Source organism: Theobroma umbraticum, unplaced genomic scaffold (assembly GCF_002168275.2).
Source record: "Theobroma umbraticum cultivar Fairchild unplaced genomic scaffold, ASM216827v3 scaffold_130.0, whole genome shotgun sequence".
Taxonomy (NCBI): domain Eukaryota; kingdom Viridiplantae; phylum Streptophyta; class Magnoliopsida; order Malvales; family Malvaceae; genus Theobroma; species Theobroma umbraticum.
In genome coordinates this window covers 4469932-4492485 of record NW_018397264.1, presented here as the reverse complement: position 1 = coordinate 4492485, position 22554 = coordinate 4469932, and the positions used below count along the sequence as shown (strand labels likewise).

The window sequence follows — 22554 nt, the reverse complement described above, 5'->3', positions numbered from 1 at the left end:
AATACTAGAATAGTAGTTTAGTGGTAGTATTTTTCCAAGACAAAGACTTAATGCAGAAGCATTTCCAAGTAAGCTTGATAACATGCTGGATTTAGAGCTTCACAACCAGAAAGATTGGTGAGTGGAGAACATCCACTAACAGAAAAGACATGGTTGAAATAATAAAGAAAGAACTCCACTTTCCAGTTTTCACATCAGCTCAAGAATATGAAATACTAACACATGGTAACCTACAGTAGTTCCAGGCTTCCAGCTTTTAGAAATGTCAAATAAGGTGAGCCATGGTTGATGGTTCAAGCCAACAAGAGCTGACATATCCTTATCAAGTTGGTAAATGGTGGATTTGTAACTTAGGAAATGTCTATGCTAACAACATTATTGTTGCCATATACACGTTGCCATCATGCAAAAACTAAACCCCACTGGAATCTGATCAATGGGTCTAATCAGATTAATAATCAGGGCTGAACACCATGACTTGAATTTAAAAAAAGAAAAATACCCTCCACAGGTTTATCATGTTTTTAACATGGTGGGACATGAGGCAATGCAATCTCCAATTTTGGGTGCAAAAGTGTGGATGGACAAGACTGGTAGGCGAAGACCGCATACCGTACCTCAATTGGATTCCCTACTATGTTGACTTCTGCAATCCACAAGATCAAGCCTGTTTAACTTACAGACTCTTCCTGTGTATTTTGCTTCACGTGTATCAGACAGGCACCAACTCCATTTTTTCTTTTTCTTATTGGTAGCAGCGACAACATTCTTCTCAAGCTTCATTAAGACAGAACGAAAACTTCCCAAGCTGTGTTTCTAAGGTTCATTATGAATGAATCATTTGCCACACATATGATAAATCTGTACGATAAGATCAATGACTCAATCCTATTGTCCCCTGACACTGTTAAAAATTATATTCCTTATTAAGTGTACAACTGTTTATGAAGAGAATAAATACAGTTAAGTAGCTGAATGAAGTAATGCTCACCTTGAAGGGGAAAAATATAAGGAAAAATCAACCATTTTATTTTTCAGATAGCTGATTAAAAACATACATGAGACTATGTTGGAAGCTTTGGTAAATCTGGACAACTTTAGGCTCTCACTGTCTTATTATATAGTGGTGCCAGTCGTCTCTGCATTGGAGTGCTTGGTCATGGATTCTACATTTTTTTCATTGCACTGCCTTCACAACTACTTCTGAGGAGGGCGATCTGATGTAGCAAGCTCTGCATACATGTTTGAAATTGCTTTTGCGAAATATTCCCTTGCTTGAGGTCTCTTAATCTGGCCACGAACAATAAGACAGTTGAGAACTTGTTATGTTAACTTTAGTTAGTCTTTCTTTTCTGTTTTCTTTTTTTTTTTCTATGCAATGAGGTTTACACAAAAAATAGTAGTCACTTGCCTTAAATGTCGGAGTAAGAAGACCGTTTTCCATTGTGAATGGTTCAAGCACCAAAGTCACAGCTTTTGCAAATTCGAAGCCTCTCAGCTGCTCCAAAATCAATCAAACAAAATTTCAGGCCCAGGGAAGAAGGAAATGAAAATTTCAAGGTGCAATTAGAATTTCTAGACTAAACATTTAGTTCATCAAGAGGTATTGCCTGAGCTTCTCTTCCAACAGCATCCATCTCAGCCTGGACAGCAGCCCTTGCTCTTGGGTCATTGCACAGTTGCCCTAAATCTTTGTACTGCACTCAATCGTTGGCAGATGACAATTAGCAGGTGATTGAGCAAGATAGTTAATGCACCAAATGGCAGAAGGAAAAAATAAGTTCTGAGCCAAAAGAATATAGCCATAACAAAGATTATCCTTGATTTTTGCTGCAACAAAAACACCAAAAGATAGATCACCTTAATGCCTTTGGATGCAGCCCATGCTTTCAAAACATCTGGGTCCACTGAGACAATAGCTACCAATGAAGAATTAAGGCTGTCACCTACCAAGCAAGAGAGTCCAGTGTCAGCAGACAAGAGAAAGGAGAGCTGGAATTTATAAAACCACATTGTCTTACCGTATATAAAACACTGGGCAATAAATTTGCATTTAGCATATACATTTTCAAGTTTTTCTGGAGCAATGTACTCTCCCTGAGCCAGCTTAAAAATGTTCTTCTTCCTGTACCAAGACATATTTTCCAGTCAAGAGATATACATGTCCCAGAAACACAGACACGCACCCCACTGCCAATTTAATTCAGGAAGCAGTTATTTGAATACAGCACCAAAGTACTTCAAAAAATCAGAGAGAGGACACGAATTACAAAAAATGGTGAACACTTCTATGTGCCATTCACGATTTCTGTCTGCAATTTAAGGGGTGTTAATACAATGTTTACTGTGGGAGTTATATGCACCATATGTAAAAGAAGGATACAAACATACTGTCCAAGAAGATTCTAGAGAGGGTTTTAACATTTAACTAAGAAACACATATAACGTATGACGTTACCTATCAATAATTTTTAGACGACCTCCAGGTAACCATAGCCCTACATCTCCAGTATGAAGCCATCCATCTTCATCAACAACTTCCCTCCTGTCCAATTTTTACATTATAGATGCATTTAATCTCAAATATATGAAAGTCTCAAGAAGACAAAAGACAGATCACATGTGAGGAGCATACGTCTGCACTTCATCTTTGTAATAACCTTGGAAAACAATTGGACCCCTCACACAGATTTCTCCACGAGGATAGGGATGGTCATCAGAAGTGTAGTTCATTTCTGGGACATCCACAAGCTTTATTTCTGAACCAGGAAAGACAATTTATGAATTTATTGCACAGAAAAAACAGAAGAAAACATAATGAATAAAGCCAAAAGAATAGGCCAAGGGCCAATTGTTTTCTAGTATGCTAGACTTAAAACTTTCTAGTAATAACTCACCACAAGCTGGATTAGGAGAGCCAACATGGCCAGAAAGATTGTCACTCTCATCAATACTGCTTATGACACATGAAGTTTCAGTCATTCCATAACCTTCCACTACTCGACCACCGAAGCAGCTGCAGATTTGTGACACAAATATTGATAAGAAAGATAGGAGATACTAACAACTTCTCAATGAGCATTCAACATCTAAAAGTAATTAACTTACATCTTCAAGAAGTCCATGACATCAGGAGACAAGGGTGATGCACCTGAACCCATAAACCGAACGCGACCTCCAAGTTTGGCTTTTATCTTGTTGAACACCAATCTGTCCCACATGGGGGATGGACTCTTTCCTTAAAAGAATGATACACATGATTAATACATATCAATGCAGTAAACTGGTACTGAAGGGCATATTCTTTTATAATATATATGCCAGTGCATGTAAGTGTACATATGTGAATGCACAGTCAAGTTATTCCCAGTGACCAGACTTGTAGTGCAAGGTATTCACTATATAGCTAAGCTACAAGAATGAAAAAAAGAAAGTCCTTTTGGCATGCCTCACATCTCAGATGTCAGTCTGGCACAATTACTTTAGTTCTTCCAATATGAATTAGTAATTTCAACAACAGTCAAATAATTGGCATGCCATTGGTTAAACAAAATGCAAAAAGAAATAGGTACCATTCTGATGCTACAGGACACTTTCAAATATAAAAGAGGAAGGAGATAGACAGAAGAGGAGGAGGATGCTCCAATAACTTCATTATTGAAGAAACTTGGCCACCTTAATAAACTGAGACTGAAGCAGAATTTATGAAGTAGTTGGATTTTATGAAAATGCCCAAGCCATTTGTGTTGCAAAAGTGGAATCAACTTATGAATGCCATGTATTCTTCAGGCTTCTTAAGGTAGATTTAAACAGTCCAAAGAAGGACATTAAACCTGCAAACCCTCATGCTGAATTATGGACCACAACCATAACTAACTAATGAATCAGTCATAGAGCTAATCTGTCCACAGCCTTTTTTTTTCAGGGACATTATCTGCCATACAAAATGGACTATATCTCCACCACACTTTACATATATAAATATAGTTAACGCACAAATGCAACAGGTTGATCAATTAACAAATATGGTTTCATTTCAGTTTTTCAATACGTAGTTTCTTAACTCAAACATCTGTAGCCATAATAAGTACATTCATGTTTAATAAAGAGACTAGAATTTAAGCAATACAAATTATATTACAGTCATATTATAAGGCAAAGAAAATCCTACACTAACCCTCCAGCAAGGGATAGAAAGAAACACCAATCTAGTGATGTAAGTCTTTACCATTCATAATTGCTTGCTTCTTAGAATTGTAGGCAGCATTAAAAAGTCTCTCCTTTAGGGGACCAGATGTCTTTACAGCATTCAGAATACTGCACAAAGGAAGAGTTTGATAAAATGATTCGATTAATATATCAGTCACAATCAACTAAACAATCAGAGAAGTACCCTGCATAAATTCTGTTATACAGTCTAGGGACACTGCAGAATACAGTGGGTCGTAGAGCAGCCATATCATCCATTAATTTCATGTTATCCTGCATACAAAGATCAAGAACCAGCATCTAAAGCTTCATCTCAAGAACAAAATAGACTTTTTCACATCTGCAGAGCATACATGGTACCAAAAGGTGAGACAGCTGCTTCAAGAACACGGAAGATTACTTATTTAAATTTGAACAATTATATGGATCTGAAAGCAACATAACTACCATTAAAAAAAAGAAAGAAGAAAAGAGCTTTGCTAGATTCAGTTAGACTAGCTACTTCTTAGTTAGAAGGTTACCTTCACCCAGCTAAAAAATCAAAAAAGGACAAAATAAAAACCAAAGATCATTTACAAATCAAATCCAATGACCACAAAAGAGAAGTCAGATTCACAAAAATAAAGATGCAAATCTAAAGTTTTTTGCTCGTTTTATTTTTTAAGCAACAAGAAGCATAGGATTACATTGAATCAGCAATTCCAACAATTCAGTCAGAATGTGGACCAAACAAATTCAGAAATGATTCCAATGTAAAAATAAAACATAGATCACTTAAAGATCGTATATGAGAATGAAGGTGTTTAGGTTTACTCTCATACCCCCTGGTAAAATCCAACTGCAACTCCAAAATACACTGAAGTGATCTGATTAGATCGTTCGTAAATGTGTGCCAAAGGAAGATAAGATATGTAACTGAACAAAGAACAAACATTTCAGCAAGGAAGTGAATGTAAATAACAGTAAATTCAACCACAAATGCTAACTAAAATTTATTATATGCATTCAAAACCAATAGAACTTACATGTCTGAGGGGTTAAATTTTGTAGAAACGCAGCATCCAGCAGTACTTGCAATCAAATTTTCATGGGTCAACACAACTCCCTGGCCAAAATTTATAAAGAATAAGTAGGCAAATAAAAAAACCTTTATTTACTTATTTGATTGTTCAGATCTGTTAAAATTCATAGGATTAAGCTATACCTTTGGTGTTCCAGTTGTACCACTAGTGTAGCAAATGGTTGCAACATCATCTGGTTTTGGTGGGCAAAAAGGCTGAAGGTTACTGTGGCCCTAAAGGAACCATTCACATGAGAAACAATTATAGCACACAACATTATAGCAAAATTATAATATTACATATTATCAGATAACCTAGAAACCAAACTCCAATCAAATAAACAAATAAAATATAAATGCTGCATAAAAATGCAGCTAAGACAAACTAAACATTCAGCAAAACCCAAAGGAGGAATATGTTTAATGATAATAAATTAAGAATGCAACCAAAAGCATTTTCCGCAAAATTGGAGTCTTGGGTTGTGGGTGTCAGCAGACACAAGTTTTCAAAATCAATGTAAAAATATTATCATTAACCTTGAGTTTCTGGGCCACAAAACAGCACAAGCAACAAAAAGATAAGGACAAGCCTCCTTATCTAAAGCATAGCCTTCCTAGAAGTTGCCAAGATTAAAGATTATATAATAGATTGATCTTGTACAATAGAAACAAGCCATGAAACAAATAACATTATTACCAGTGTATGTTCAAAGTCATCCTATGAATAAACAATGATTATTGCTATGGAATAATTCTTGAAAGGCAAATAAGAAGAAAACATATCCAATTACCAAAACATGGACAGCAAAAAAATGCAGGCCAAACTTGGAGAAATTAAATGAATGTTTGCTCTTGATTTAACCATCTTGGACGATATGAAATAATATACTTTAAAAAATTATACCGGATCAAACCATACATATGCATTGGTTCTAAAAGTTACCAAGATGATGCTGCTATAAACTATTACAGTGATGTAGATGAAAAGGATTTCTAATTACCTGACTTAGTAATTTTGAATATGTAACAACCTGAACGCTGGTTGATGGTGGCAGTGAAGGCACTTCATTGTCCATTCCTCCAACCACCTGCAGATTAGAGAAGCAAATAATTATACCACAGGCAAATCAGTATGTACTTTTTTCTTGTTCAAAATATTCAGTAAGAAGGTTTGAAAAGGTCTGGCAGGAAAGATCAGGCAGGTTTATACCACAACCAGCCGCACAGATGGAATCTCAGACAAAAAGCTCAGCAACTGCAAATTACAAAGTGAAAAGATAAATAAATCTTGTGAAGCAATTCAAAATCCTCAAAATATTATGAACTAGACAATGAAAAAGGTGTCAAGTACAAAATTAAATAGTCAATGAAGCAAAACACTTGTAAAATTTGAGGGCTCATACAAAATATTAGCTATTTCTGTCATGCATTATAAAGACCATTTTACCAGGCTTAAAAGCCAATAGTACAAAGAGGAAAAGAGCATAAATCCTGAGTTGAGGGGATGTAGAAGGGGATTTAGGATTATCTATCTGCACGGTTAAAACAAATGCTTAGATTTTCGCTGCAAAAGTTTTCACAAAGGAAATGGAATTTAAATTTCAATTCCGACCATCCAATCTACACACTCAGAAAAGAAGTATCAGGGAAGAACAAATAATGTAAAACTTCCCAAGAAAGATTCTAGAAGTACTAAGATATCCCAAAAAAAGAAGTAAAAGAAATGTAAGACCTTAAAATGCTGAAAACAACTAAGCACTAGAAAATTACTCAAGCATGTCCACCAAAACATTGTTCTTGTACCCAATAAAGAATTCAATATTGCATATCGGTCAAAAAATTGACGACCAAGACATCAATGCATTCATAGTTCATAGCCAGAAAAGACAGGTTTCACTCCAGTTAAGGGCAATACCTTCTGACAGCATGCATTCAAGAATCAGTTTTATCCTATCTACATTCTGAAGGTAAAAAATCCATTATCCTTTCTCAAAAATGGCCATTGCATTCTCTAGGTAATCTAGACATATCTAAGCCTTATTTCAAACTCTCACCGTATCCATCATAGCCACAAGCTAATAAAATGTTTAGAAAGCAATTAGAAACTGGGAAAGTCCCACCAGATTCCCATCCTATGAAGAATACAGTTGCAGAAGAAAATAAATGCCATAAAAGTTAATTTTTCCAGATCAAATAGGCGCCTTCTGCTTAAGTATAGCCTGAAAAGAGCACAGATTAAACTTACAGAACTCAATGTTTGAGGCACGCAAAATATAGCTTTCACATCTGCATGATTTACAATGTACTTGACAGCATCCGGGCCTACAAGGAAACAAAACTTTCCACTTAGCATCTTAACAATAGGTGAGGATCGACAAAAATTCAATTGACGAGGAGAGCATCAGGCCAGTGACAAACCTAGAGTGTCATATAAAGGAACTGATACAAGGGAATACGCAGAGCAGGCATGATCAACAATGAGCCACTCAGGTCTATTGACGAAATATATTCCAACACAAGAGCCCTGGCATTATAAAACCAGTAGAACAACATGCCACATGAGGAACAATCTATTAACTTAAAATGGGTATGTTACATGAAGCACATAAGTTCACCAGGCAATAAACATGTTACAGACAAAAAGTTCATTGTAGCACTTAAATATTAAATGTATAATTATCGCTCGAATGCTCACCTTTGGTATTCCATGATATATTAGGCCAGAACCTATGGTGGCCCGAGCTGTACCAGCTTCTCCATATGTCATCCATTTGTACCTTCATAAATAGAAAATGGAAGTAAATGTATAAAGGAACTTTGACAACAGACTACGACCTTCGTTTTGACAAAAGGAATCTTACTCTCCAACTGTTCCATCAACTCGAATTCTTGTGCCAAGATATTTGTAATCTCGGAAGGTATCAACTGCATGTCTAAATAAAAAAAAGAAAAGAAAAGAAAGAATGATAAGTGAAGAACCATCAGAAATACTTCAATTTGAAATAAATGATAAGGCATTGATGTATTGCATTCAGCCACACACCAACAAATTTAAACATGATTAAGCCAGGGAAAAGGAGATGCTCACACAAAATTATCGTGCAATGTACCGATATCAGGATGATCAGGAAATCTACTCACGAGCTTCAATGGAGAGTGAGCAGATCTGCCATAAGGCATAAACGTAAAATAAAAATCGACAACTGCTGAATGGGGAAGGGACAACACAGAGCAAAAACACGAAGGATAGTAGCATAGTCTTACCTGTAAACATTCCATTTTCCTGTCTGCAACTTCTCTGGCAGCACAACACTATAACCCTGTTCTGCTCAAAAATCAATATTAACATATGTAAGTTAAATGCAGATAAATTAGCAATAGATGTCCGCTTCTTATGGTTAAATCAGATAGAAACTAATTACATATTGCTTATTACAATGGATAAATTGGCTACCAGCTGCTAGCAGCCCTTCCTCTGTCCCAAAATAGATGGTGACTTCCCACAAACCAGCTCTTTCCACATTTCCATGCAGTCATTACTTCAAATTCAAACTCAAATCATTCTTTTAACCTCTAATGATATTTCTACTAAGAGACCACTCAAACAATTTTTTCCTTTTGATAGGTAGCAAATAATCCAATCAACTCCACCCACAACTCACAAACATGCCAGCCAGGCCCATAGATCCTGCTTACTAATAAATGAAGGAGTTATGTCATCAGCATCTTAACAACCACCATGCATAGATCATCATTTCTGATCTCACTTAACAAAAAATTACAGATTTAGAAGAGACTAGCTTATAGACAAATTCCAAAACTGATTGCTTGTGTCATCATCTCTATCTGATGAACTACTATTCACACTAGGATGCAACAACATTATACAGGAATAACCCTTCAAAGCAATTATTATTTCCCCCAGGACTGATCTAGAACAATGGACTCATGCTAAATATCTTCTGAAATGAAAAAGAGAAATTACATATTTGTGTAGAGTTTACTACATTTTCTGGATCTGCAGCCACGTAGACATAACATAAAGCAATCCTCTAGAATAATATTCCTGTAATGAATTCCATTGCAGCTAACCTTTTTTCTTTCATTTTTACACAACTCAAGCCATTTCAACCGGGCATCACAACCAGCTCTCTGGATGATAGGAGTTAAATTCAAAAACACTTTAAAATATAACGTTTCTCAATTCTGCGGATAACATGTTTCTAGCTTCTGAAGGCCAAACCAGAACCGAAGCTTCCCGACAATCCATACAAAATATCACCATGGTACAAAGTTAAGCAACAACTATATACGACATCACTGACACAAACTAATTTCCACTCAAAGTGATTTTTCAAAAAAAAATATTTCCACTCAAAGTGCTTCTTGGGACCATAGAAAAACTTGTTCGTTATATCAAATATAAGCAAACTGACCCACTGACCATGTTGAGGGAAAATGACACTCGAAAGGCAAGCACAAATCTTTCCCGTTAGCAAAGCCTTCGACTATGATGTCCAAATGATTGGAAATCCAATAAAAAAAGGAAAGGAAAGAAAGAAATTGTATCTGTCAAAGCCTCTCCTTTTTAGCAAACCTATGATCAACAAATCTTCCTCAACAATCAACAGTTTGCTTCCAAAAAGAATTCTCAGATCAGAAACGTAAGTATTTTTTTTTTTGTTCTCCACATCAGAATCAAAGAGCAATCAAAACAATGAAAACTTTATTACGTCAAATATTTAAATAAGAATCAAAACCAAAAACCCAGACCCCAAAAACATATAGTAACAATAACAAAAAGCTTATATTTTTTTCAGCAAAAGGACCATTTCATTTACCCAAAAGAAAGTCAAAAAGGAAAACCAGACCAACAAAAGCCTATATCATTTGTCTTCTCAACCATACATATACACCAACGTACCAGAGGCGAACTCGCCGGCGGTTGGGTTAACACGGAGTTCGGAATGAGAACCGGCGGAGACGAGGTGGCCGTGAATGGCGTTAAGTCGACGTTGAGCTTTCGATGAATCCATGGGAAAGCTGACGTGGGTCCTTTCCTTTGTCCTTTTCTCGTTCTCCGTTTGTTTCTCGGGAAGTTTTGTTAAGAGGAAGATGGCACACTTTTCGAAGATGCTGACATTTAAGGTTGCAGTTAAAGATAAGAGCTTTGCCTCGATGAAAAAACTAAAATCAAAAGAAGAAGAAAATAGGGAAGGATAAAGGACGGGTTCATAAATGGAATATAATTTCTTTGTCTTTATGCTGCGAGTTTGATTAGGTTTGTTTAATGCTTGCGTAAGCTTAGTTTTTGTGCCGGCAGTGCAACAGTTCTTTTCCCTTCTTCTCCAAATGTACACGTACAAAACTTGTGAACTTTTCTTCTTAATAATCATGTTTAATTACTGTAATTTGGATTTAATACAGTTAATTTTCTTTCATCATCTTTGTCTTTGCTACATATTTATTTCATTTTTTTTAATTAATAAGGCAACTACTGCATTTCCTCTTCTTTTATACTGCAGTTACCTTAAAATGAACGATGAATGGAAACACAGGTGGAACCCAATGACAACAACTATGTTGAATTTGAACAACAAGGGTGGGGTGGTAGGAAGGGGGAAACAGAAATTGCCCATGGTGGCTATTAAGTTCAACTCTTTCAACTTAATTTTTAATTATCAGAAAACATACTTAGGACTTAGAAAATACTAAAAATTGGGTGCTTCAGTTATGACTTTTTCAAATGTTTGGTGGGTGGGAAAAATTATCACGACTTTGAAAGCCCCCAAAAAAGAAAGATTTACAGCGACAAACTGCAATAAAGTTGGAGGGCAATCAATGAGATGAGATACAGAAACGTGGTTGAGATTGTTATCCTCTTCGAGAATGACGGCCACCTTGGGCCTGTCTTTGTCCAAGGCAATATTACTAGTTTCCACATAAAGGTACTGTTTTTCTAGAAGTGGATTGAAATTAATATCAAACACCATTCTTCTGAAAATTACATGGCCTTTTGGATATAATCGAATGGTGGGAATAACTTTTTTCATCAACTTGAAATGTCGTTGTTGGAAATAAAGCTTGAGTGTTTTAAAAGCTACTGTTTTGGTCATAACATAATCCAAATTTTGAGTTATTGTGGCAGTGTCACAGTTGGGGACCAATGGCCTAACTTCCTTTTTAGGTGAGCCCATTTATTTATTTGCTTTATCTTAAAAGCGAGTGCCTAACGGATTGAACCTAAAGCAATACTAGCAGAATCTGAGTCCAGTTCAGTTTATCATAGCAATCATGTACGAACACATATTGAGAAGCTGAGATTTTCTTTCCTTTTTACTTTTTGTTTCACTAAGAAATTGCAAATTTTCTCAGAATAAATTATTAAAGCTAGTTTTAAGAACAATTACTTGTTTATTTTGCAGAGGACCATTCCGTGCTGGGCCGCGTGTCGCTTGCCAACCCACGGCTCATACGAGCCGTGCTGTGCCGACTCAATTGGCCGCGGTGACCGCGCCCGATATCCTAATGGCAATTAGCGACGTGAGTCGTTCTAGCACACCCCATGGCGAGCTGTGTTGTGCCTCGGGCCACCCGCCCCTATTGCCAGCTCTACGAGCTACCCGTACAAAAACCAATAGCAATGGTAGCTGGCCCAACATTTGATGGTTTACAACTTAAGCTGTTCCTTGGTACACAAGGCTTTAAGTTGAAAGAAAAGAGTTCCAAGTAAATGTGGATATTCCATTGCAAATGACAAGTCGATTCAGATACATGCAAACGGATCCTTTAACCTGTACTTCAAATTACTAAAGATTATCTTCATTTTGCGGCCGGCATTCTAAACAATAATACTACTAATGAGCCTCTTTGTTATCAACTACTTCATTAAACAGGGGACATATATTACAACTAAGAAGCCTAAGTGTAGAATAAATCTTGACACGTTTTGTAATTGTATCCTGTTATCCTTCTAGAACAGCTCCATCAACTGCTGTGAAACATCTGCATCAAACAGTAAATGGCATGATTTATCACAGTATATGCAGCAAAGCAAACACTTATTAGATACAATCAATTTTCTCTTTCCCTCCTTAGAGACCCCAGACTATGCATGTTGGTATTGTGTTATATATTTCTAGACATGTACAATTCTCTATTCACTGCCCAAACCCTTCTCTTACTCTAAATCAATAGTCATATCCATCATTTGATTGGTACCCATCTGTTGAGGAAGGCTGGTGATCAGAAAGTAAGGGAAAGGAGTCAATTTTGAGAGTGCATGAAGCACTGATTTTGACATGCATAATGGCTGTCATTTAGAAGAGTCTGTTTAAGTTAATTCTGCTAGATTCGAGTTGTTATAAACCTTCCATATCAAAGTTTAAAATATGTAACGACCATATAAAACCAACGCAATTTCTCCAATACTTATATATATTACCTTGGAGAATAGCCGGAGTAGTCTGAAACTCTTGCCAGATATTATTGGAAGAAGCAAGATCAAAATTTAGAAACTTCGCTGCAAGATAAGCAGCTCCGGCAGCAATATGATGGGGTTTAAATTGAAGCCACAATGAGCTCCTAAGCCTGCAAAATAGAAGTCCAAACTTCAACACACTATTGAAAATAAATAACCGAGCAAAATTAGAACAGGTGAGCCACCATTGTTTATCATATGTGGAGAGTAATCAAACCAACCATGGGAGCTACAATATAACGAACAGGCAATGTCTTGTACAACTTAGCACATACCACCACAGAAACCACACATCAACCACAAATAATACAAGAGATAATCAAAACAGTGATTTGAAGTAAAAAAAGACAAGTCATTTTTCCTTACCAACTAATGGCACCAATCCAGGTAGAATATTTTGCAAGAATCTCTGCACCATGGCTGATAGAGTACGAAAACTATAGCAAACATGCATACCCATCTAGAGAACACATCAATTCCAGCCCAAATCTGCTGTGCTTTTAATTCCAGTATTATAGACAAATCAAAAATGAAACAAACAGAGGTAGCAGCAGAATGTGGATTTCAAAGCAAATCTCTTCAGCTCATCAGTTATCTGAATGGACTCATCAACAAGCATGCCTCACTGCTCATGGAGCATGCATGCTACCCCAATTATAGAGAACTAAGGCAGGCAAGAGATGAAGCTAAGAACAAAATTTGTAACCTACCCAATGAAACATGAGGTACAATATAGAACTGTATTATTAGCATATAGATACTAACTCAAATAAACCAGTGTAAAATAGTATGGAATAGTATAAACGCTTGCCCTTTGTTAATAAACCAAAACTCAAAAAAGAAAAATGATTAAAGGAATAACCTTTTCAAAAGAAGTTAAAATGTGAAGAACTCAAGGGTTGCAAACGTATTGAGGGCAGTGGGGCACAAAGTACAGATATACTAACAAATAGTTGATCATGGGGTAAAAATACAAAACACGTACAAATGATTTTTATTTTTTTTCATAATTTGGCCTTGTAGAGCCTCCAGCTTGGTATGAAACTGGATGAGCCAACCAGGACAAGAATAAATAACTTTTGAGCACATCTGATGCGCATAACTTGTTTCCATAATTATCATTCTCCCCCTCCTTATGGGAAAAACACAGAGGTGGCAAATGAACCTGAACCTGAAAAAATCTGAACTCCAACAAACCCAAAGTAACCAAAAGGTCAAAGAGTTGAACCCAAAGAAACCCAATTCCAAAATCACCTGACCCAAGACCTATGGCCCAAAGCCAAAACAGCCCAAACTTGACATTAAAATGCAAAATTCAAATCCTAATTTCATTCTAACCCGACCAGAAACCCCAACCACCCAAACCCGTTGTGACCTAAACCTAACATGACCTGATCCAAATCTGCCCATTTGCCATTCTAGAAAAACATTCTTCCACAAATAGCATTCAGTAGAAGAGTATGCCATGTCTCAAACCAGCGCCATGCATTAAATAATCACAAGAGCAGGCCCAAAAAAGGACCAAACCCTACCAATATCGCCAATCCAAGCCTGATTCCAAAAAAAGTTTAAAGAATACAGGCCTAGGGCTGCATAGCAATTGAGATAGGCTTTGTACTATTCTGAACGACAGTACATTCTCAAGTGAGTATATGCCCTTTTGGCTGAGCCTATTCTAGTTCACCCAAGTACAGGGTAACATTTTCGATATTCATTACAGATTGCTTCACAATGTCAACAACTTAGCCAAAAGTTTCGTCCAGCATTAGCAAAGTGCTCTAACCAATAATGTAATTTAAGGTTATTGAGTATATGCAACTGCCTCCAACTGATACAAGATGTAACCTACCATTTTGAGAAGTTTCCACTTACTTTGCTAACTTCCTTGATACACTTCAAGGATGAGGCATCCTTCATCTTTGTATTTTTCTCAATCTTCTAACAAGGTCTATATCACTTATTGCCTATATATATGTATATGTTACAGTATCAGGGTAAGTATTTACATAGTTATATAACAGATAAATATATGTGTTGACTACCTAGATAAAGCAGGGCTGGAACCGTCTAAATATACACTAATATATAGATGACAAAACCTAAATGAAAAAACCAAATTCAGTTTGAAACACACTTAATTGGCTTTAAGCTAAAACTAATACAACCAAATCATTTTTCAGGCAAGAAACAAAAACAGATAGAGACTAGCGGTGAATGATACTAATTAAATGTTTCAAAAGGAGGAAAGAAAGAAAGAGGGTAGATTTCAAACTAACAATGTACTCCAAAAATTGAATCTCTCCAAAAACGAAACAAACTCAATATGAAGCAAGACCAGGAGTTGAATGACAAGATAGCTCTCAATTCAAGGTCTAGAAACTGGTCAGAAGGAAGGACAAAAATCTAAGTGAGAATCACTGGGTTCTATTGATCTATTCCAACTAGACAAAGAGAACATGAAGATACATGTTTGTTTCCTTTTCTTTATATTTTTGAATTGGTTGCTTCACTCCATGTTACCAGATCAATTAATTTTTTCCATCAACCCATCCCAAATGACTGGTACCACATGCCAGTTTAGAATCAAACAAGTATGCATCAGGACTCTAAATCTGACATCACTGAGAGGACTGAAGCCATGAACAGAGGATACAGATCCAGCTGATATCATAAATGAAAATGGAGAACCCATTACGTAATTAGAAATTTCAGAAAAGAGGTTTCAACGTTCATTAGAGAGACACTGCCATAGGAAAATCATATTGGAAAACCCTCATTTGAAAATCATTTTAAACGTAGGAAAATAAGTGAGAAACAAAATTAAAATTTTGGCAAAACCAAAAACTCCTTTCTTAAGAGGAAAACGTAGGATGATAATAACAAATCATGATTTCACAACGTGGAAAATCATCAACAGATAAACTCATTTTTTATTGTATCCTTTTTTAAAAGAAAAAAGAGGAAATGACCCCACTCTACACAACATATTGACCCTTCCAAGTCAGTAATTTTTCTCCAGATCAGTGTGGAATGGACACAAAGTGAGAAGCAGCCAGATATTTCACAAACTCAGTTTGTGCATGGACTCCAGTGGACTGATTCCATATAAACTGAAACCCAAAGAAAAAACAACAGGGGTTAAAGTTAAATAACCAAACTATTTTCTGTTGGTTCTGTGGCGTTCATAGCCAGGACCAAATTGGGTATAATCATAGGAAAAGAACCATAAACATCAGCGGTTCAACTTCAGATGTAAAAACAAAACTTTCCATGAACAGCACATCAATCCGCCAGCTAACAATATCATACAGGCGAGCACGCTAATCTTGTAAAAACCCTGCAATTATATGCCATGCCAAAAGAATCAATATGCCATACCAGAATAACTACGTAGAGTAGCTGGGCTAAAGAAAAAAATTATCGACACAAATACACATTTTTTGGACGAGATGGAAGAAGATGACCTGCATAATCTTCTTCACACCCCAACTCCTCATGGGACACACCCCACCCAAAATCCTTTTAGAGTTGAAACCCCATAAAATCTGCTGATTGGTGGGACTGGAACACCCATTACTCCAAGTGTATAAAACAGCCACTCAATCATAGGACAAGAACACATCCCAATTTATTGAGCATTATTCTTAGACTACCTTTATTTACACAAACATCACAACAATATAACCCAAACTAAAATTGTACCTGAAAAGGCAGAAGGATCATAATCATTGTATATGTAACATTTTGTATGGCATCAAGGTGAAGTTCACAATGCAGCAGTCAGTTTTACTTCTAAATAAACTGAACTAATCCTTACAAACACATTGCACCTGTATCAGATTAAAAAATAATCAGTAAGGCTGAAGCATAAATCATAATCTTACCCTTCACTGACCAAGTTTAACGCCAAATTCACCAAGACAGTTTGTGAAAGGCCGAATTTGTTAAGAATGGATGTAAGCGGAGCATATGGATGCTGCACGTTAAGCTCAAAATTTAAAGTAGTAAGTATCATTCGCTCTGCCTCAATCACGCGTTCCCGATACTGCTCGAACCAATCCTGTTCAACAGACAAGTCATTTAATGTCAGCATGGTGAAAACTAACATGGCAATCTTTTCCTTTTCCAAAGTGGTGACAGTAAATTCTTTTATATAAGCCAAAAGATTTTCTACACCTTGAAGTATAATAATGTAGGAAATAATTACATAGCTGTCTCTAGAGTGTTTTGAACAGAAAATGCATGGTTTAAAGCTTAAGTTCCGAGAACCAGACAAGACTACATCAACCTTTAGCTGTAACACATGAATTTTTATTCCAAATTTACTTCATTACCAAATACTAACCTGCAGCCTAATCATCTCTGGCAAAATGCTTTTCATAAATGACAAAATTCAAAAGGCTTAAATAGACTTCATGGCATCATATTCACTAATATGCTGCTAAATAATTTAAACCCTTTTATGTTTCTTTGCATCGATAAATTGGAAGGACTTCCAAAGGTACTCACAACAGGGAGCAGATAGGACAAGAATGCAACATCCTGCTTATGGAATATTTCACAAGATGCTCTCAACACATTGTTCAAAGGCCGTGGTGTCTCCTCACTCTTTGCAGCAAGAAAAAGAGCAGCAGTAGCAATCAACTGCAAAAGAGCCAAATAAATGGTAATGGGCATTTTCATTGCAAGTCAACTAGCATATACAAATTATCTATAATAAGAAAAGATTCCCCTTGAGTTAAAAAAAAATGGTGTAAGGCAACCTAAACAAACTCAACTTGACCTAATCCTCAGCAGCTTCATAACTTAAGATTATATAGCGTCTAAATGAGAGATCTTCAGAAAAGTATTCAAAGCATAACAACATTGTCAAGCAAGCAAGAGAATACCAACCTTCTAAAAGTTAAAAAATTAGGATTATTACTAGCCCCTTATGGAATAAAAATTCCAAAGAACTAAAAAATGCATTAGCTCAAAAGATGAGGAAAAGAAAAAGAAGAGGTGGTGTTTGGAGATTGCAAACAGATCTTAAGTTACAAAAGCAACAGAAAATTTTTTTCTTACAAGTGTATAAACATAATGTGAAAACATCTTCACAAAAAAATTTAATGCATAAATAAATACAATGTAATGAATTCCTTAAGCATTAGTATCTGATACTCACAAATCTATCATGGCAAGCATGTGATCTTCGGACAAAAAACCTATGGCATAGAACCATGGCAGTCCCAATAGTAGTTTGTGGTCTGCAAATCACAACATGGATTTGATTACATCAGAAAAATGCATAACGATTTCAAACAAATTAAACCACCAAAAAGGTAAAGGAAATAGCACAACTCGGAAACATATTCAAGACTGAGAACTTACAACTCAAGCTGCAAACCAAGATTCTGAATGAAGGCACAATAGGAATAGCGCAGATGTGTTTCGCGTAAGGCATCAATACCATCTCTTCTTGATGGTGAATATCTCTCAATCTCGTCCCTGGACATAAAAACAGGTTCATCATCTTCCAATTGTGACCGATCACGTTTACTGCTGATAGATGTAGAGGCTTCAGCATTTGATCTTATAGGAGGAGGGACGAAATTGCCGGAGTCTGATGGAGCAGCCGTGTAATGCATGTTAGGTGGTGGATAGTGTCTCCCACTATCTCCCCAAGTAGCAGCTGAAAACTTTCGTCTTTTCAAAGAAGGAGCACAATTTGGCTGAGCATAATGATAACCTCTATTATGCTCCCCAAACTGGCCCGAGAATTCATGGGCATGATTTAAATTCCTGGTAGGATTGCAATTCGAATTCCAGTTCCTGTTCCTGTAGTTGTTGGAACTATTATTGTTATAGTTATATCTATTGAAAGGGTACCGGTAATCATCCTGAAATGTGCCCCCTTGCGGACGGCAATTCCTTGCAAAAGACATTGCTCCTTATTTCCTTTTGGAAGGAAACCTGCAAGAAGTTTAAGAGATTCACCATGAATAAAAATGAAATTACCACAATATATCTCCGTTGGTAAGCTAGAACTGAAAATAATAAAAACTCTTCCAAAAAAATCTATAAAATCAAAATTATCGCTTTGATCTTCCTGTTTTAACTAAATTTAAGCCAGAGAATAAAAGTTTGTATTTTAGCCTCAAAATAAGAATTAGAAAACAAAAGGTTAGAATTTTCTCAATTTAACATATCAAGCTAACTCATTCCTTAGATGCTTGGTTTTTCTCGATTTCTCTTCTCCTCTAAGGATCGCGTATTTATTAAGTTAATTTTGCTCTAATCATACCTAATCCTACTAAATGTACAGCCTAATTTATAATCGAATTTAAGGAACAAAAAGCTCTAAATTAACCAGCAAATATAGTAAAAAAAATACAAAATCCGAACAGAAACACATACAAAAACCAAACTACAAGAAATCAAATTCTAAATCAACTATTAAAATTTCAACAATATATTAGATCAACATTAAAAAGATAAATTAACCAAAAATCAAACTTTTTCGCACCAAATTGGGGAGAAACAGCTGATTTACCATCAACAAAAACCAATATTTAATGATAAAATTTTTAAAAACAATTACCTGAATAAAACAGAAATAAAAAAGATCGAGGAAAAATTCGTGCTTTTGTGACGCGATTAAAGGTGAGATTAACGAAAGACTGGGATCCGAAATTGAGATGAGATTAGGGTTTTGAAGAAAGGAAGGGAAGCGGTGAGAGAGGTGGTGAAAAAGAAGGGAGAAACGAGAACTTGGAGATAAAAATTTCCAAAAGATAATTTCAAAATCCAAAGGACCCAAGCAAATATAGTTCTTTTCCACTTTTCTCTTTTGATCTTTCTTCCGTATCAATTCAACCAAAAAACGATAAAAGAGAAGATAAAATTCGGTCAGGTCGGGCAAGGTACGCCAACCGAATCCTCGGGGATTAATTCTAAGATAAACGCGTGTACTTATCAATCATCAAGCCACCGAACCAACGTCAACGGTTTTGGGCCCGTCCCATTGGGTTAAGCCCGCTAACCCTCTCTCGTTTCAATGGCCGAACAAATAAGGCCCGTTTTATGGCCCAATTGGGTATTGTAATCATGCTTAATTAATAGATAAAAAGTTGAGACTCTATCGTTATAAAAGGAAGGCTGCTGATCCAATTTAGCAAAAGAAAAAAAGCCAAGCACGGTATTCCAATGATCGATTGCTTCGCTGTTTCAAGGTGCTTTAGGGATTGATATTTAGATACTGAAATAAAGTTGACATGATGGAGATCATCTCCAACTCAAAGAACCACAGCAAGCAAAAGCTGATGATTTAATATGAAAGAGTGGACTAAAGAAAAACCCTCCAATCACCTTCATACAACATCCTTGCTTCGACACTTGTAACATTGGTCCATGTCCATCCATGGCCACCAACTTTAAACCTTTGCCTAAAGCTTTTTTTTTTACTTCTTGTTTTGTCAAGTCCTAGTCTGGTATAGTTTTCACGTTTCCTCCCTTACTATGTTCCCTTCCCGATGCCCCGAACAGATCTTAAGTTTTCTTAAGTACAAGGTCCCCCCCCCCCCCCCCCCCCCACATTACTTTCGGTTTGCTACACTAAGGAAAAGCAAATGATTTTGGTCTTCTCAATTAGAACTATATATGACTCATGAAATATTCACTAAATCATTTAATGTTGCCTGAAATTTTAAGGATAAATTGTTAAATTTTATTTTTTTAATATATATAATTTTAAAATAAAATTTTAAATTTTAACCATCGGATTAACTTTAAACTCTAATCAATATTGTTAGAATATAATCAATGAATAATATAGAGTTAAATCGTGTTTTGAAAAATGTAATTACTCTAGTATCGATGCTTCTTACTCTCACACATAAATGTGATTAAACTCCTTGAGACAAATTAATATTGATTTAGTATTCTTTCAATAACTAAAACTATAAAGGGATCATAATTATAAAATATATTAGGGGTACGAAAATGTGTTTCTTTTAATGCAAAGTATCTTAGTTAATGTCATGGGAACATGTGAAGGCTCATGCCATTCAATTTTCCATCATCACAAACAACTAGTCAAATACTGGCAAAAATATAAATACATATTTGATTAAGGAAATGAGAGAAGATCCAAAGATGGGACGATCTAGACATATTGCAGACAAGAGTTTAAAGAATCGCAAGAGATGATTATAAATGGGCTAACTATAACTTCTACTTTTCATGCATGCTGTTGCCACGATGACCAATTATAGGAATGTAGGCCCTCTTATAATGCGCAAATTAATTATATATACTTCAAATTGCTTTCTCTTCTCCTTCTGAAACAGGACCAATGGACCATGCAATTGTGAACCATAGTCCCGTATGGCAACAAATCCTTTTTGGGGTTTAGAAAAACAAAAGGAACCTTTTGAGAAAAAGCAAGATGGAGAATTATTCATCTATCTACCCTCATTTTCCCTCTAATGGCCGTGTACTTGGCATGAAGGGCAGGCAAGCTCATACATGTTCGGACCACAGTTTAAAGAAAATCTTTTTCTTTGCAAGGGAGATGCTAAAGTGGCCGAATTGTTGGGTTTGAAAATCATTATGATCAGCTAAAGAAAAACGTTAAATGTCTCTAAAGTTCAATATATGTTTTAAATTAGTGCCCATGTTTGTTGAAATAGTGAGTTGAAGAGAAAGAAAATAGCATTTAAAATAAGTAGTATGTCGCGTTAATTGATTAACAAACCTATTAATTGCATGTTTTTATAGAAGTATGAGTATCCCTCTCTACCTACAAATAGAACCCGAATTAGCTTCCATAGGTATGAGTATCCCTCTCCAGCTATAAAATAGTGAACTGTATCCGAGAAATAACTGTAGTGTTAGTCGGCATATATCTACACTACACCCCCACTCTGATTTATACAGCAGCCCTAAGCATTGTGGCTGCCTGCTGATACATTGGCAACCCTAATTAGAAAAACAATGGGTATTATTTCTTCTTATCCCATGATCCAACCCCACCTTTCACGTTTAGGGCACGTGACACCTAACTGCATGCAATCACACAATACATGACTGTTTATCTCACACGCTTTGCACACATTGAGAGAGAGAGAGAGGGAGAGGGAGAAATTTTATTGAAAAAGAAAACACAAACACAAACAAAAGAAAAGGAGAGAGACGTTGCAAACTAGCTTATTTCGCTTATTATGCCATGTGGCTGCCCTTGGTTAAACAGATCCCCACCTATCCCTCAGCATTGTTCACAACATCAACCCCAAACTAAGCCATGCCAAGACACCCCAAGGTTAATTAATTTTGAAAATGGGAAAATTCAATATATGTTCTATCAACCAAAAAAACTATGCTTCACCGAACTAAATTAATTAAAATATGAGCACGATGTGATAAACAACTTACTAATTGAACTAACTTTTCCTTTTTCAATACTTTTGAAGAAATTATTGAAGCTAAGTTAGTGTATTTATATGGTTTAATTAGTCTTATTTAAGAGAACTCTTTTTTTCTCTTATAGATTTTTAATTTTGATCCAATCATGAACCTTATATTTAGTGTCAAGTTCAATAAGAGAGTTGTGGTCTCTCAATCTACAGTTTTTACTATTTAGTTAGTATTAGTATTAGTGTTAAATAATAATGAGAAGGCGCGTGCATCAATGTTCCACCAAGTCGCGTGAAGTCAAACACGACCCAAGGAGGAACGATCCATTCTTTTTCTTCTCTCTCTCTCTCTCTCTCCCTCTCTCCCTATATCATCATAAGAAGTACCCAATCACATCTGTCTCCCCTTGCAT

At 36.0% G+C, this 22554-nt stretch overlaps 2 protein-coding genes across 7 annotated transcripts; both read right to left on the bottom strand.

The window, feature by feature from the left end:
• Positions 1-869: 869 nt before the first annotated feature.
• Positions 870-10609, bottom strand: LACS6 (long-chain acyl-CoA synthetase 6). The gene is made up of 23 exons (XM_021434816.2): positions 10194-10609; positions 8534-8594; positions 8358-8435; positions 8131-8202; positions 7965-8046; positions 7688-7793; positions 7515-7591; positions 6480-6524; positions 6271-6357; positions 5414-5503; positions 5235-5314; positions 5031-5124; positions 4394-4482; positions 4229-4317; positions 3109-3238; positions 2898-3016; positions 2636-2759; positions 2459-2545; positions 2022-2125; positions 1861-1946; positions 1611-1697; positions 1412-1498; positions 870-1290 (listed from the first exon to the last, which is right to left on the bottom strand). Exons 1-23 carry the CDS (start codon positions 10303-10305, stop codon positions 1198-1200), a joined length of 2079 nt encoding a protein of 692 aa, XP_021290491.1. The 5' UTR covers positions 10306-10609; the 3' UTR covers positions 870-1197.
• A 1383-nt stretch (positions 10610-11992) lies between these two features.
• Positions 11993-19660, bottom strand: LOC110421062 (cyclin-T1-3-like). 6 transcript variants are annotated; one of them, XM_089784440.1, is made up of 7 exons: positions 19330-19660; positions 18120-18701; positions 17914-17995; positions 17259-17393; positions 16634-16809; positions 12714-12859; positions 11993-12274 (listed from the first exon to the last, which is right to left on the bottom strand). In XM_089784440.1, exons 2-7 carry the CDS (start codon positions 18671-18673, stop codon positions 12243-12245), a joined length of 1125 nt encoding a protein of 374 aa, XP_089640566.1. In that variant the 5' UTR covers positions 18674-18701; positions 19330-19660; the 3' UTR covers positions 11993-12242. The 6 variants fall into 6 exon arrangements, 3 of the variants coding, with proteins under 3 accessions (XP_089640566.1, XP_089640567.1, XP_089640568.1); XR_016351550.1 differs by lacking the exon at positions 11993-12274 and adding an exon at positions 13116-16451 and having other exon boundaries at positions 12720-12859; XR_016351551.1 differs by lacking the exon at positions 11993-12274 and adding an exon at positions 16214-16451 and having other exon boundaries at positions 12722-16086.
• Positions 19661-22554: the final 2894 nt, after the last annotated feature.

What these genes read in the sequence shown, in the direction of transcription:
- LOC110421062 (XM_089784440.1), bottom strand. Translation starts at nt 18,673, where the DNA reads ATGTCTTTTGCAAGGAATTGCCGTCCGCAAGGGGGCACATTTCAGGAT. An exon ending in TGTCCTATCTGCTCCCTGTT is followed by an intron (nt 16,810 to 17,258) that starts GTGAGTACCTTT and finishes TCTGTTGAACAG; the next exon opens with GATTGGTTCGAGCAGTATCG. An exon ending in TTAAACTTGGTCAGTGAAGG is followed by an intron (nt 12,860 to 16,633) that starts GTAAGATTATGA and finishes TCTATTTTGCAG; the next exon opens with GCTTAGGAGCTCATTGTGGC.
- LACS6 (XM_021434816.2), bottom strand. Translation starts at nt 10,305, where the DNA reads ATGGATTCATCGAAAGCTCAACGTCGACTTAACGCCATTCACGGCCAC. An exon ending in CATCTGTGCGGCTGGTTGTG is followed by an intron (nt 6,358 to 6,479) that starts GTATAAACCTGC and finishes TCTAATCTGCAG; the next exon opens with GTGGTTGGAGGAATGGACAA. An exon ending in GAAGCAAGCAATTATGAATG is followed by an intron (nt 3,239 to 4,228) that starts GTAAAGACTTAC and finishes CATTCTTTTAAG; the next exon opens with GAAAGAGTCCATCCCCCATG.